Source organism: Girardinichthys multiradiatus, chromosome 1 (assembly GCF_021462225.1).
Source record: "Girardinichthys multiradiatus isolate DD_20200921_A chromosome 1, DD_fGirMul_XY1, whole genome shotgun sequence".
In the NCBI taxonomy this organism is placed as follows: Eukaryota; Metazoa; Chordata; class Actinopteri; order Cyprinodontiformes; family Goodeidae; genus Girardinichthys; species Girardinichthys multiradiatus.
The window spans coordinates 47,924,887-47,939,574 of record NC_061794.1 but is presented as its reverse complement, the minus strand read 5'-3'; the positions used below and the strand labels follow the sequence as shown (position 1 = coordinate 47,939,574).

General features: G+C 41.8%; 2 protein-coding genes and 1 long non-coding RNA gene across 8 annotated transcripts in view; 2 read left to right on the top strand and 1 right to left on the bottom strand.

The window, feature by feature from the left end:
• Positions 1-6: 6 nt before the first annotated feature.
• Positions 7-2,362, top strand: LOC124868781. Its single transcript, XR_007038382.1, has 2 exons — positions 7-1,561; positions 1,716-2,362. It is a non-coding gene; the product is annotated as an uncharacterized LOC124868781 (long non-coding RNA).
• Positions 656-8,218, bottom strand: snx21 (sorting nexin family member 21). 6 transcript variants are annotated; one of them, XM_047366254.1, is made up of 8 exons: positions 8,031-8,218; positions 7,044-7,101; positions 6,899-6,976; positions 5,169-5,456; positions 4,680-4,876; positions 4,449-4,590; positions 4,192-4,357; positions 656-3,508 (listed from the first exon to the last, which is right to left on the bottom strand). In XM_047366254.1, the coding sequence occupies exons 4-8, from the start codon at positions 5,446-5,448 to the stop codon at positions 3,019-3,021; spliced, it is 1,275 nt and encodes a 424-aa protein (XP_047222210.1). In that variant the 5' UTR covers positions 5,449-5,456; positions 6,899-6,976; positions 7,044-7,101; positions 8,031-8,218; the 3' UTR covers positions 656-3,018. The 6 variants fall into 6 exon arrangements, with proteins under 6 accessions (XP_047222210.1, XP_047222227.1, XP_047222202.1 ...); XM_047366271.1 differs by having other exon boundaries at positions 7,093-7,101; XM_047366246.1 differs by lacking the exon at positions 6,899-6,976 and having other exon boundaries at positions 7,024-7,101.
• Positions 8,219-8,904: 686 nt separating this feature from the next.
• The window catches only part of LOC124868761 (deoxyribonuclease-1-like 2), a 34,175-nt gene continuing 28,391 nt past the window's right edge, over positions 8,905-14,688 (top strand). Inside the window, exon 1 of the mRNA XM_047366349.1 lies at positions 8,905-9,056. The gene's annotated coding sequence lies outside the window, so the exon portion shown is untranslated. The remainder of the gene's footprint in view (positions 9,057-14,688) is intronic.

The window sequence follows — 14,688 nt, the reverse complement described above, 5'->3', positions numbered from 1 at the left end:
GTGAAATTACAACTTGGGTTGTTCCGTTCAGGACGTTAATTTACGTTAAATAACTATTTAGTGTGAATTAAGGATCAATTTGTACGGAGCCCCTAAAGCGACATAGTCTCCAGTTCACAGTTTAACTCGCAGAATATTTCGGGCTGCTGTGGAAACACCTGAGCTATTTATGCTGTTTCTAGTACAAAGTCGTCACTGTTACAGTATGTTGTTTAGGAAAAACACTTAAAATGAATCTTTATGGGCTACGTAAATGTGTGAAGGCACTGATGGATAAAAACACATCAAAACACTTCATATAAAGTTTGGATTATGTAAACAAAATCAATTGAAAGAAGGTGTAGGTTTGTAGATAATTTCCTTACCAACATCAACTGAAATAAACTTCTAAAAACGTTTGAATCAGTGTGGTGCAGAATCCAGTCCCTTTCCACTGTTCGCTTACATTTACTGTAATATTACACCTGTAATAAACCAGTCATACAGTCTGAAGTTACTTAGAAAATACCATTTTAAATATATTGATTACAAGGGTTGTAAATTTGAATGTGACCAGAGTATGTTAGTATAGAGATATCAGAACAGTGATGATGTTAAAATAAAGCTTTTACAAAAAGTTAAAACATAAAAAAAAACAGACAAAATACAAAAGACATCAATAGTTACACATTTTATTCCATAAAACCATACTTGCCTAAATGTGTATAAATCAGAACTCCACAGGGCGGACCGGCTGCATTTCTGCTCACTGACGGAGAGATAAACTCAGTGTCTTCACCTCCTGAAAACTACGTCACACGGTGGTTGAACATGACATCAGAAAAACTTTTCCCCACAGTGGGGCCAAATGGAAGAAAATCATTTGAAATACACTAAATAAAACAATTTGAAATGATAAAAAGGCAAATTTAAGCACTTATTAATAGGCAAACTGGTGATAAATCTGGACACAACAAATGGCTAAAATCTGCTCCATACGAAATGTGATGTTTACTACTTTCAGTTATTATACATGTAAAGTTTATTTTCTCTTTTTGTGATATTTCAGATTGACCCTGACCTCTTCTTGAAATAGAACAGCTCCTCAGGTCAGAAAAGTGGCTCGGTTTTAAAATGAAGTGTAGAAATATTTTCCACTATATGACCTTAAATTACAGACAGATGATCCTGAAAATGTTTACGGAAAACTAATTTCAATCTAAAGAAAAAGTCCCAAAGGTCAGAGGTTAAAATCTCACTTAATGCCAGAGCTCTGCCCCTGCTGAACTACATGTGCACTTTGCTAAGGGTAATAAATACAGATATACAACCGTAACTAAAACAGCATTAACTATAAATATTCTTCTGATATTTAAACATACAATATCACTGATGAAGGTGTAGATTTCTCATATCTACTGAAATATCAAACTTTAGACGTGAATTCTCCATAGCAACAGCTTCATGCTGGTTTAATGTTCAACAGGAGGCTTTAAACCACCTGATCCAGACAGAAAGGTCTCCATAGATGTGGATCTCTGTGTTCTAGCCGTTTGGGAACACAAAGAACAACAGCTAAAAAGTAAGAAATAAAAGCATTACCTTAATGAATACTGTCTGGTGGTATGATGTAGAGCATTGAAGCTAATATGTAAATATATTCCCTGACAAGGTTAACCATGTGCTGCTAACTTTGTTTCCTTATTGATCCCTTTTCTTCCATTAAACCCATGAAGCCTGAAGAGCTCACCAACCCGCCGTCAGACTGTCATGTTAGCTGCTGATGTAGATCAAATTCATTAGTCTGGGTCTCCATGGCAACCTTAAACCCGATGGTGGCTGCGTTGGGGTTGGCTGCAGCCTCGTGAGCAGGTCGTACAGACTTTCAGTGATCAGCGTGTGAGCTTTCTGCTTTCATGTGACTTTAAGTGAGAGCTGCAGGATGATGATCCATGACTGATCAAACCTGTAACACAAGGTGGAAGCGACTTGTTGGTTTGTTGGATCTTCTGCAGATTTCACTGTTTTATGATTGTCTGATGGCTGCAGGCAGGTCTGCTCAGTAACGGTGCAGTTTCTGCCATTAGCTCCCTGATGGTGATTTCTGCAGCAACCTGCAGGCAGAAGCAGCATTTTGATGCAGAAACACTGCAGACGTATCACTGGCACTGTGGAGTCCAGCAGCCTATAAACGCTGACTCACAGAGTCAGATTATCTGCCAGATTGTCAACATTGAAGCATGACTGGAAACCTGAAGTGAAACTTCTCTGAAGAGACGCTTTCAGAGGTCAGAGCCCGTAACTTTGCATCAGGTTATTTCCCAGAAGGAGAAACTGTGATGTTGCCTTTTTTAGCCAGAATAAACCCATTCAGCATGTTGGACTCTAGGCTTCACAGAGGTGCTTTAACCAGCAGTGGGATGGTCTGCAGCTCAGACCGGTCACAGAACATTTCCTGTAGAGCAGCAGCTGACTCAGTCCTTCAGCTCAGCAGCTAATATTACATCCCTTCATTTCTATCCTGGGTTAATTATAACCAAACTTCAGCAGCAAACTAAACCTGCTCAGACTTTAACAAAGAAAAATAAGTTTTAGACCTGACTGGTGGACCAACCAGCATGAGTTTACAGTCTGAAACCTTTAGATTTACTCCTCAACAAAACCCTGAAGTGTTTTTATTACTTTTACTTCCTCTGCAAAATAAAAAACTGCTCCTCTGCATGTTTTTAAGAGAGTTTCTTGGTGAAATACTCTGAACAAACTGTCCTTCAGATTTAAATGATTTCAGCTCCAGGAAAACTGCAGCATCACTGAACTAGTTTCAGGCTTTAAAAGGTGGTTCTGATGTTCTGTTGGTAGAGTCTCAGTTAGAGGAAAGCTAAACAGAGCTTCAGAATTAAACCAAACATCTCCAAAGAAAAGATATTTCTAATCAGAGCAAGGTGTCTTTAGACCAGGTCGGCCCTGCAGGTATTTGACCTTTACTCTGAAAGTCTCTGGCCTGCTTTCTCTTGAACCCGTACAACACCACGTGCTGTTTCAGCCGTCTCCATCGTTCTCCTGTAGCTTATGCTTGACCAGGAACTCTCTGACAGTCAGATGTTCGTCCAGACCCGCCTGCTGCAACTCCAGCTGCTGCAGATGCTGCTCCCACCGCTGCTTGTCTCTTCCTGTCTGCCACGACAGACGGATCACCGCCTTCAGCAGCGGCTGCAGCAGCGACTGTGGGGCATCAGCATCTGGCTGTAAGGGGAGGGGCTTATCCGGTGGTGGGAGGAGCCTATTATCCCCAGTCTGGGTCTTAGAGGGAATAAGCATGCGGAGGGCGTGCTCGCAGTGCTCCTGAGCCTCCTCCAGCTGCTCCACCTCCTGGAAACAGCACGACAGCCCAACCAAGGTGAAGAACCAATGAGAGGAGGCTGGAGACGGGGGCTGCGTCTCATTGTCATGGTAACTGGCCCAACCCAACTTGTGTTGCAGTCTTTTGGCATTTAGTAGTGGACCCAAAGCCTCCTGGAAACGTCCGGCCCTGAACGTGAAAAAAAAAAAACCCACTTCTTTACCTCAAATCCACAAGAGAAACTTCTTAGGCAGCAAAAGTTGAATTTTCCCAGGATGCAACAGCAAACAAAACATGGCTTCATCTCACACAAGGATACAGGAAGTCCTGAAGAGTCCAATCACACCAGCAGGCAAATGTAATTTAAGACGTTTTACAGTGGATCTCATTTTGTTTTGCCCACATCTCAGAAACCACCAGGTTCTACAATTAAGTCAAGTTTATTTCTATAGCACCAATTCACAACTCATGTCGTCTCAAGGTTCTTCACAACAGTCAGGTTCATCCATTCCTATTAATCGTAACAATTGAACAGTTCAGTCAGATTCAGTTTATTATTCAAGCTGGTTAAAAGTTTTTCTATCTAAGTAAACTCAGCAGATTGCATCCAGTCAGTGACTTGCAGCATTCACTCCTCCTGGATGAGCATGTAGAGACAGTGGACAGTCACTGGCGTTAACTTTGCAGCAATCCCTCATCCCTACACACATATACAGATCATACTGGAAGTAACGAGACTCCAGCTACAGGCAGGAAAAAACATCAGAGCTTCCTGTTTGAACTTGTTGTCAGATTCATTTTGTTTAAAGCAACGTTCCTTCCTGTTCATGTTTGAGGTTCATGGTGTTACTTAGAAGGTTTATATCAATTACCTGATCAGCAGCTGACCAGCCTGCAGGTCGCGCAGGTAAAAGAACTGGCGCAAGCTCAGTGCCCCCCGCAGGACGGGCAGGGAACACAGGTGAGAAAGGTACTGTTCGAACGCCCGGCTGCGTTTAGCGATGGTCTCAGCCGTGAAGTTTCTACGCAGCTTCTTTCCTACGAACATTAAAATCAGACGTTTGCTCCTGAGCAGAGTCAAAAATTAAACCCAAACCCCATCCTGAGGGAGGACATCCCATCTGCTTACGTGGGAAAGAGACGCGCTCCATCTGGTCCCCGTAGTTACGCCTCAGAGTGGCATGGAGGCGTTGGAAGTCCGAGTAACGATGGGTGATGACAGCAGGAGTCTTATCGCTGCCTCCGGACTGGATCACATGGATCGTGTAGAGCTGCAGGGACAGAACCAACCGAATCTTCTCTGACCTGGTCTGGTTATTGATGCTTCGGGCAGAAATCTCAGCGTTAAAGAGGAACTGACCACGTATTTGGAGGCGCCGTCCTGCACCACGCTGGCGTCCGTCACCTCGAACAGCAAGCTGTCCGTCTGTCGCTTCACACCTTGGCCAGGACTCGCTCCTCCGAGTCCTCGGAAGCTCCTCCAGCTGTCCTGAACCTGCCGAGTCAGCATGGAAGAAGGGGAGGAGCCAAATGGGGACACGCCTACGGGACTGGCATCTGTAAAAAACACAACAAAAGAAATCAAATCAGACCTTTTGAACATCCATCTAATCCAACCAGAACCATAAAACAATTAACAGCATTTAACAGAGATAGGGACCTGAACTGGCAACCAGCAACTATCCAGTTCCATACCCTGCTTCCTAGTAAGGTTCCTGCGTTCCTTCAGACAGTTAAAATATTAAATATCTGATCAATTTAAGACTGTGAAGGTCAGAACCAGTCGTGGAAACCCAAATCCAAGTCAACCGTTTCAGAGTAAATGAAGTTTAGGATTCCTGAAGGTCACCTGTACTGCTGAAGCCCTCCTCCATGGACTCTCCCAGGAAGTCGGAATCACTGTCCATCCCCTCGCCTCCTTCCTCGGCTCCAAACTCTCCGCCATCGAAGCACAGCGTTCCTCTGAGCTGCTCCGTCACGCACTCCTCCTCCTCCTCTAGCTCCGTCTCCCACCAATCCTTACTAAAGCCCTCTGCCTCCGGTCCACCTTCTGCGTCCTGATCCGGTTCAGCTCCCTGACCGTCCTTAAACAGGGAGCGCTTCAGGCGGTCCAGAAGCCGTGCTGCCATGACACCGCCTGGCAAAGACGAGAGATTTAAAAATCATTTTGCATTTTCACATTATAGAATACATGAGCGCCTTAGTTGTGACCTTTCACCTACATTTACCTTTTTTCTTCAGGTTATTTGAAAATATCCTAAAAATTAACTTTAAGGTCTCTTCCAAGTAAACTCTTACTCCACATATGCAACATCCCAGAACCTCCAGAACATCCATTTATGACCTTGTTAAGTGTTTATGTTTAAAACAGTTACGTCTTCGTTTGAATGATTTACCTGGTTCCAGGCCCGGTACCTGGACCACAATAAACCACCATTTATACCATCAAGATGAATAAAACTCACTGACAGTTCAACTACAAACAGCTCTAATTACGTATGAAGATCAAAATAACCAACTGACAGAAAATATTCAAGAGAAGGGGAGAAGTTTATGAGTTAGGAGGTTCATGTCATCATCAAACTGATGACCAGAAGAAGAAGAAGATGTTTCTGTGTTTCTATCTGTGGGCTGAAGCTTTGGACCAGTCTGAAAATGGAGCTCCAGTCTGGTCCAAACATTTTAAACTCAGTGATCAAAGATGAATATTAGACTGGAATAATTATCATCATTATTACTACTTATATTACTCTACATTCTATTATTGTCATAATATTTATAGAAAGCGCTTTATTTTTTTATTTCACTTTTTTGTTGTCTTTAATTAATTCTATATGAAATGAATCATATTTTCCTTGATGAAGAAGAGGTTATGGGAATAATGAGGTGAGTTAATAAGTTTACACGTAGATCCGCTCCTTGGAGCCTGTGAATATATTAGTAAAAGTTGTAACAGAAACTATCTGCTGGTATGTTCAATAAAATGTTATAAATAAAAAATAAATAAATGAAAGACTGTTGGACTAATATTCCTAATCCAGTTTTTCTGAGCCAACGGTTGAACTATGACTCTGGTTTAGAGAACAGAACGAAGCTACTGGTTTCTATTTGAGCTCTGCAGAAACACTGATCCACCTCAGAGATGGCTGCAGGCCGACCCGGCTCCAGTTACCGGACCGGCAGCTCCTCCGAGTGGAAACCATGTCACCGATTAATAATGCAGAGATCCGCAAAGTCAGCCTGCAGAACTTCCTCCAGATCATTTCCTCACCAACAGCTACAGCCTTTACAGCCATGTCAGGACAGAACAGAACCAACTGAGCTTCTGATCTAAAACATTTGATGAAACAGGCTGCAGAACTTAATGAAGGGTTCTTAACACTGCAGAGCAGAAACCAATAAAGATTTGGTTGTGGTAAAAATACAACTGAACAAAGGGCAGTGGTCCAGGCAGTACGAAGCAGAGATATGGTTCAGGTTTGTCCTCATCAGGTTTACTGCATTTAATATCCCACCAGACTGAAACATTATATCACAACAGTGTAAATTATGGCTGTGAACAAGGTTTAATGGTTTTACCTCCAGCACTGGATGTCAGCAGGAGATGTGTTCCTGCAGCTGTATGTATCAGTCTCTGGGGACCTAAGATGTTTCATGCTGGAACCAGAAACAGAATTTTCCAGATGTAACAAATAGAGAGTTACCGTTTTCGTTTGGCTCTGACCTGCTGATTCTGGTTCTTCTAAGGACTGAATGCAGAGAAGAGAACAAACCTGCAGAACCTGTGAATGAGGCAGTTTATGTGAATATAACACAATATGGGACAATTACAATATCCACACTTATGCATCTTTCCCAAACGTTAATCTGATTTTTAATAAAGTGAAAACATGCAACACAGAGCATGCTTTGGACCGAGGTGTTTACATGGTGGGACCTGCAAACTTTCATGCATGTAAGAAACCGACAAATCCAGAAAGAAAGGAAAGCTCCTGACACTGTGATCAATAAAAGCTGAAAGGACCTTCTTCCTTTCTAACACTACCTGTTAGCTTGTAGGCCTGTTCTCACATAATATCTGGGCTCAGCTGTTTCTGGTTCTGTACCATAGCCTGATTGAAACCTGTGGTTTAAATAACAGCAGCTGCGCAACAACATGGATCATTTATAAAATATGAGATCCGTTTAAAACTGGTTTTATTTCAGCTTTTTGGTTACATTTTAACGTGTAAATACATCGATCATGTTTTTATGCCACATTTGTTGCAATATAACAAACTGCCCTGTTCGTGTTTTTAAAATAGATGAAATATTTTTAGCTAAAAGTGTCCAGAAAGAATGGAAACTTAAACGCACCGAGTGTCCGTGAAAGCATCATTGTGATCAGATCAATAACAGGTAATTATCGCTCATCGGGGCTGCATAAACCAGGTAAACACGTTTAAAGTGTTGAAGAAACATTTATTGAACTTTGTGTTGAACTCCCGTCAACTGACCCAAACCTCCCAGATTAGAACCAGTTCTCCTCTCAGTCCCAGCTGAGTTCAGTTAATGTTTCCAGTTCAGCTTCTTGAATAAAACCCCCAGCTTGTTTTTAACTGGTTTCCCAACATTTTCCCAGTTGCTGAGGGGAGTTAGCAGCGCAGCTAACAAGTTTCCGCTCCTTCTCCTCTCAAAGTTGCTCCAAACCCTCCGACCTCCGGACACTCACCCTGGACTAGAGCAGGACTTTCTCCGCTCCGGTTAGTCCATGTCGGCTCGGTTCAGCTGAAGCCCGAGGTTCCGATCATGATCCCTGGGGTGGACCGTCCCGTCCGAGAGTTTTGTCGGACCGACACTTTGAGCTGCTTGCATCCTGATTCCCTGAAGCTTTCCCCGGCCACAGCCTGCGGGAGAAGGCGGGGCCCTTTGCGTGTCAGCCAGTGACCATATAAGGACATGCAGTACTCGCTTCCGTCCAGCAGAGGGGGCTAACAACAAAGCCATCAATCCAACCTGTGACAGTCAGGCTTTTTGCGTCTCCTCCCTGCGTGGGAGTTAATTATTAGATTGAGTTCATGTCAGACCAGCCGCTGTAAAACATGACCGAGAAGTAAGTAAACGTCCCTAAACCCTTCAAATAGAACACAGGCCCTATAAAAATAAACCACACTAAATGGAACTGAATGAAATAACATTAAAATATTAAAGTATGAAAAATCAGATGTTTTAACATACATATAAATCATTTTTAAAATATCTATTTTCATTGATTTAATATTTCTTTATTTTGATTCATTTCTCTGCATTTAATTAAAAACTGTTTGGTTGTCCCTAAATTTAACAAGGCTCAAATGAGAAAAATAGACTGAATTTTTTTGATCATTTCTGTAAATATTTGTAAATGTATTAATATGGTAAAATCTTTTTACAATTCTGGCTGTATAAATATGGCATTCTCCTTCTCCACTTGATGTCCGATCATGTTCCTGCTCCATTCACCAAATGTCTGTCTGGACCCCTTGATGTCACTTGAAAGATTATTTTGATGCACAAATATCTCCCATCGTTGTTTTGGTGCATTGCATGAAACTCAGCGGAGGGCGTGGCCATCATGACGGAGTCCAGGAGAGGGTTGCGGTGGGCGGAGCTTGAAAACACACCTTTTTTAACAGGTTTAGAGCTTCCACCCATCAACTGAAACTCGGAGTTTCTGTTTTTGGCACGTCTTTCGTCGACCCACGTCCCACCCGAAGAGGTAAGAGAACCAGAAGTATTACTGTTTACTGGGGCAGGACCAGTAGGAGTTTATGGGGTCTGTTTAGAGTTTAAACTTAGTGCTTTAGTGGAGGAGTGCCTCTTCAGAGTCCTCAGATGTTCTTCAACGTTTCTTATTGTGGTGACGTTGTAAACTTTTCCACTCGTGTTCATCTAGTTCTAAACTAATGTTGACGCATTTAACCTGAGCTCCTCTTTTTGTCTCACTGTGAGCAGTTTTAAAATGTTTCAGTTTGTCTGCAGCCCTTCATCTAGTGGCTTCTGTGCTTGCAGGTCTCTCTTTGGCTTGTGGTAACTACCCATCCTTCCTGTTTTCCTGTGTTCCAAATGGGTTTCAGTTCTGCATTGTTAAGATAATTTTTTATAAACATATAATATTAAGGTTTTAAGATTTTATTAAATAATGATTCGATCTGTTGTCCTGTAAATACCAGCCCAATAAGGCGGTTTTATCAGGACAATAGTGAAAGAGGTGAATCAAGCTCTGACATTACTGAACATCAAAACTCGGCTCACACATGGAATAAATTCACACAATTTCTTAAAATACAAGAATGTATTAACAAATATAAGTCAACTCAAAGTCAAACATATTTCAGTCAACAAACTCTTTACTAAATTAGAACAATCCAACTAAACTACCAAGCAGAATGAAAGAATAGAGGAGACCAACAATGTACAATATGAACAAGTGAATTAAAGATGGTTAAAAACCATGACCAATAAAGTGATGCAACATTACCATTCAGTGTTATTTATGTTGGAGAACCAAAGATTATCTGGAAGAATCTGGAAATGAAGATAAGTTAGTCTAGGATGACTTCTAGATGACTCATTCTCAATGGTGTTTAATTAGCTGCCTTTTATTTAGTACAATAATATTTAAGAAAATATTATTAAAGAAATATTACTTTGAACAAAACCAACAACCTTTCTGGATTAATGATTCTTAATGGACTCTTAAGATGGCGGCGAGTCACATGTTTAGCCTTAGCCAATAGCAGTTGAAGCTAAGAAAGGGGGAGGCTTTAGCTTGTTACCAAACATGTACCTTTACAATTGCATCAATTGAGAGATCAAAATGCATAAGCGTTGACTGCGCGTCATGGCCAATATGTGTTTAAAACCACCCTTTAAATAAAGTTTGTCTTAACTTTAAAAACACAGCACCGAACACATTATTAGCTGAGCCGCTAGTCTGCTAGCAATTAGCTGAGTTTTCTCAACACAAGCAAAAACAAACGTCATGAAACAAACATTATTTAGATTATTTTATTCTAAACTAAGCTTCTCTGCCCAAACATTACCTCTTATGTGAACCATGCTGAGGAAGAAGTTTCCTGGGCGACGGGTTCGGGGACGTGAAGCTCTCTGGTCAATCACGTGTGGACTGAACTGTACAACAAAGGCACGTTCGGCACCTTCAGTGGCCGCAGTGTGGCGGGTAGCTCTCGCTACTTGGATGTGCACGCAAGAAGGCGTGTGATGCTGCGGTTCCGATGCCTTGTTCTCCAAACCGTGGGGGAAAATCAGCTTCAATTAGGACTGCTTCTGGAGGTCTCAGAAGAAAAGTCAAGCAATGAATGAATGCTGGGTACTCAAACAGCAAATCATTACTTTACTTTGTTGCATATGATCGGTGTGATCGAAGTCACTTTTGGATCGAAGAATTCTTGAAAGTAGAAGCCTTACTCGCCTACGGGTTTCAAGGCCTTCAGCTGACGCGTGGTCTGGTCCCTCCTTCAGCCGCTGTCGGCAGCTGGAATGAGACCAAGCGGACGGGGAAACGTGCCCTTGGGTCAGAGATTCCAGGTCTGACTCCTCCTCTTCCTGGGCTGTGTTAGGAATGGGTTAGTGTGATGTTGAAAGGTGCGGAGGTTCACACAGGCCTTTGTGTACAGTTCGGAGTCCATGTTCATCCATGTTTCACCTCATGGCTGGGGTCCCAACAGCAGACTTGTTGAAGGTCTTTTTCGGGTATAAAACCATCTCACTCAGAAACTGGACCCATTCCGTCCTCCACTGCCTTGGCAGCACCGGCTTCAGGCTTTGCTGAGTCAGCGTCTTGAGTCAGCGGCTTTAACTGATGAGGCTCAGGCCCATTGGGCTCCATAAAGCCTCACTTAACCTCTGGTGACGAGGGGGGGACCCTCCACCCCAAACGCATGGGCAATTCTGGGCGACTGTTGCCAACAGGAGCCAGTGCCTCTGTAGAACTGGTCCTGGCCCCTGTACTGAAGACATAATACTAAATCAATTTCTTATGATTATATGCAATGGAACAGAAACCTTAAATGATTGGTCCTGGTGACCAATTAAAGTTTTTACCTTTTACAGTTTTACTTTAACAATGAATTAAAAATTAAAGTGTTGCACTTTTAGCTTCAGCCGTATTGAGACAGGATCAGTTTTCATAGATCAAGGGTCTGAAACTTGCAGCTCCACAAGTGACTCTTAATATATTAAACGACTGTTTCATTCTGTTCTGTGACCCCAATGAAAAAACACTGGCCCCACCCTGACCCCCCTGGTAAATCTGGTCTGGAACCGCCACTGCTCAAAAGATCTATCTGTGGTGAAACTACAGGTGTAAAAACACAGACCATACACAAGAACGAAATGAGATTTGCTGTTGGATAAAAGTATAAATTCCCATTTTTTGTTTCCAGAAATGGAGTGAAAGGCAAAAAAATCTGTATTCGCTGTATAAAACCTCCAGTCCAAATGTAAATAATCAGTACATTAAAGGTTGCATCTGTGTCTTATTCTCAGGTGTAAATTCTCGTAATTTTTTTTTTTACGAGTAAAATAAAGATTTCCTGAATCTCAGCTATGTTTTAAAGCGGATTTGTCCAACTCCAGTCCTACAGAGCTACTATCCTGCAGCTTTAAGATCCAGCCCTTCTCCAACACACCTGAACCTATTGAATGTTGCGTTACCGGGCCTCTGCAGAGCTGGATGATTCTGATGAGGAAATTCAGCCTTTTGATTCAGGCGTGTTGGAGTAGGGATGCATCGCAAAGCAGTAGGATAGTAATTATAGAGCAGTAGTGTCCAAAGTCAGGCCTCAAGGGCAGCATCCTACATGTCTTAGATGTCAGCCTGCATCAGCATACCTGAATCAAATGACTGGTTCATTACCAGGAAACGTTTTAAGACAACTGGCAGGGCAAAAACGCGATATCTTGATAAACCGAGCAGATATTTCCAATTTACACAGGTACATCCTTGTCTAAAAACATCAGAAAAGTTTTGTTTTGTGTCAATATATCAAAGTTTTTGCCGGTCTCCCTCGTCATTACTACTTCCGTTTGAACATTCCCGCAATGAATCATGGGATTGGGTGGGCCAGAATAGATACACCTGAGCATCTTTCAAAACTGGGGAAAAGGACACCTTAGTCAGCTGCATCTGGAGGAGCCTTTGAATTTGGACAAATGAATTTAGACACAGCGTTCTGCAGAGGCTGGTTAATGAACCATCATTTGATTCAGGTGTGTTGAACTAAAACATGCAGGAAACCGAACCTGGAGAACTGATTTGGGGTGCCCTGGTTTTAAAAGACTTCTGTTGATTGTAGAATCATCTAGCTCAGTGATTCTCACCCCTGGTCCTTCATGTTTTAGGTATTTCCCTGCAGCTGCACACCTGACTAATATAAATGGATTATTACCAGGCTTCTGCAGCACTTGCTGAGGAGATTATGCAATCATTTCGATCAGGGGTGCAGGAGCAGAGACACATATAAAACTTGAAGGACAAGGGACCCTGGGGACCAGGGTGGAGAATCAATCATCTAGTTCATTTTCACTGAGACTATGTATTTTATTTTTGAATTAAGAATACGATGCTGTGAAACAGCCGTTTAGTTTAGAGCTCATTAAGGGACAGCCCGTCAGGAGTTAATCAGGTTATTGGTTGTTGAGCAGCAGACCCTGTCATAAGGGCAAGAAGAACCTCCACCTGGTTGAAAATAAATTTAATAACTTTTGTTTGAAAACGTTTATAAATGTCTGTTTATTTCAGCTCAGACCCATTATTATAAGCGTGTTGTTGTGTGTAGTTACCATAATAACCCAAATATGAGTCTCATAACCACTGAGTTACGTTTTGGTGTTGGTAATTTATGTAAATGTTCCTCATTTGCTCAGTTTCTATGAAAACAACTCTCCTTAGAATTCCCAGAACCTGAAACCTGTAACTAGGAAGGAAAAATGGTAATATTCTTACAGATGAAATGATCTTGTGACGAGCTTAGATTTTTATTTTTGTGTTGATGTCACAGGGCTGTGCCGTATCCGTCTCCTTGTGTGGAGCTGATACAACATGATGCGTGTGTTATCTTCAACATGTAGAGCAAAGCATGTCTTTATGTGGACACACAACACCTGAGCAGTTTATCCTGCAGAAAGACCTCAGATACTCACCGTTGAGCAATATGTGTTTTGCTCCGACTGTGCTGACAATAACAGGAAAAACAGGTTCAGATCATCCAGATGCTCGGTTGAGCTGCAGCAGAAAGACAAAACATGCTTTATGTACTGATTGGAACCAGGAAAATGAAGCAGCATTGAAATATGTTACAGCTCTGTACAGAAATGTCCTATATAGGCGATTTATCTCAGCTGCAACACTACTAGCTAAATAATTATTATATCAAACATAATATAACCCAGAATAAACTTTAGGAAAATCAGCGTCCATCTCTTTGATATGAGGAGCTTACTCGGCTTGCTATGTGCAGATAGTTAAGGGATAAAAGCTCACCTGGTCCGTCTTATCAGCTGATTCAAGATCGATATCAACTTTTACACTTGGATAAATATTTCTGTATTCTCAGATTAAATCATATCCCCCTTTTAACACGGTTTGTCTAAAAGCTGCAGGTTTACAGCAGTGCTCCAGGTCACCTAGCTGTTTTTGTCATGAACAGAAACAGAGATTTATCAGGCCCCCTGTGGCAAGTCCAGTTTACCTGAGACTCTCTCAGGTAAACTGGGAATGACTGCTTCTGACAAAAAATGTAAATGAAAAGATGAATCATTCTGGCAGCATTCAGATAAACTTTGTAATTTCTGCTTCAGGTGTTACCAGAATACTTTCTATTAGGGTTATCAAAATAATCATGTCGATATAATCAGTACTAGAAAAACAAATTATTCAGTGATTATTTGCTTCAAAATCGATTAAAAACATATCCTTTAAGTTCATCTTTATTGTCCACATATGTGGAAATTTGTCTTTGGCTTCACATGGTGGTTAAAAGAAAACATTAAAGCAAGGCTCAGAGGAAACATTCACACTGAATGACAAAGCACACTAAGATCATCTGCAGAATGGGCAACAGTTGAATAAGAACTCTTTCATATCACCTGCAATAATGTTCATGTTCTTGGTTGCTCTACTGCTTTAAATCTCCTTCCAGCGGGGAGCTTAACAAACTACAGTACAGGTACAACAGGTAAACCTGTAGTGGATGGAAGGGACTGACTGCAGCTGCAGTTAAACACGCTCCTTAATTAGGCTCAGACACAAAGTCACTGCCGCAGCCTAACAGAAGAAACGTTTGGAGAGCATTGCTGTTGATCTAAGTGTTATTAACGTTATTTGC

Bases quoted from the DNA above. Each gene is read 5' to 3' on its own strand.
- snx21 (XM_047366246.1), bottom strand. From the start codon at position 5,448: ATGGCAGCACGGCTTCTGGACCGCCTGAAGCGCTCCCTGTTTAAGGAC. The intron at 4,877-5,168 runs GTGACCTTCAGG...TGTTTTTTACAG, and splicing joins GGAGGGCTTCAGCAGTACAG to ATGCCAGTCCCGTAGGCGTG. The intron at 4,358-4,448 runs GTAAGCAGATGG...TAATGTTCGTAG, and splicing joins GGAGCGCGTCTCTTTCCCAC to GAAAGAAGCTGCGTAGAAAC.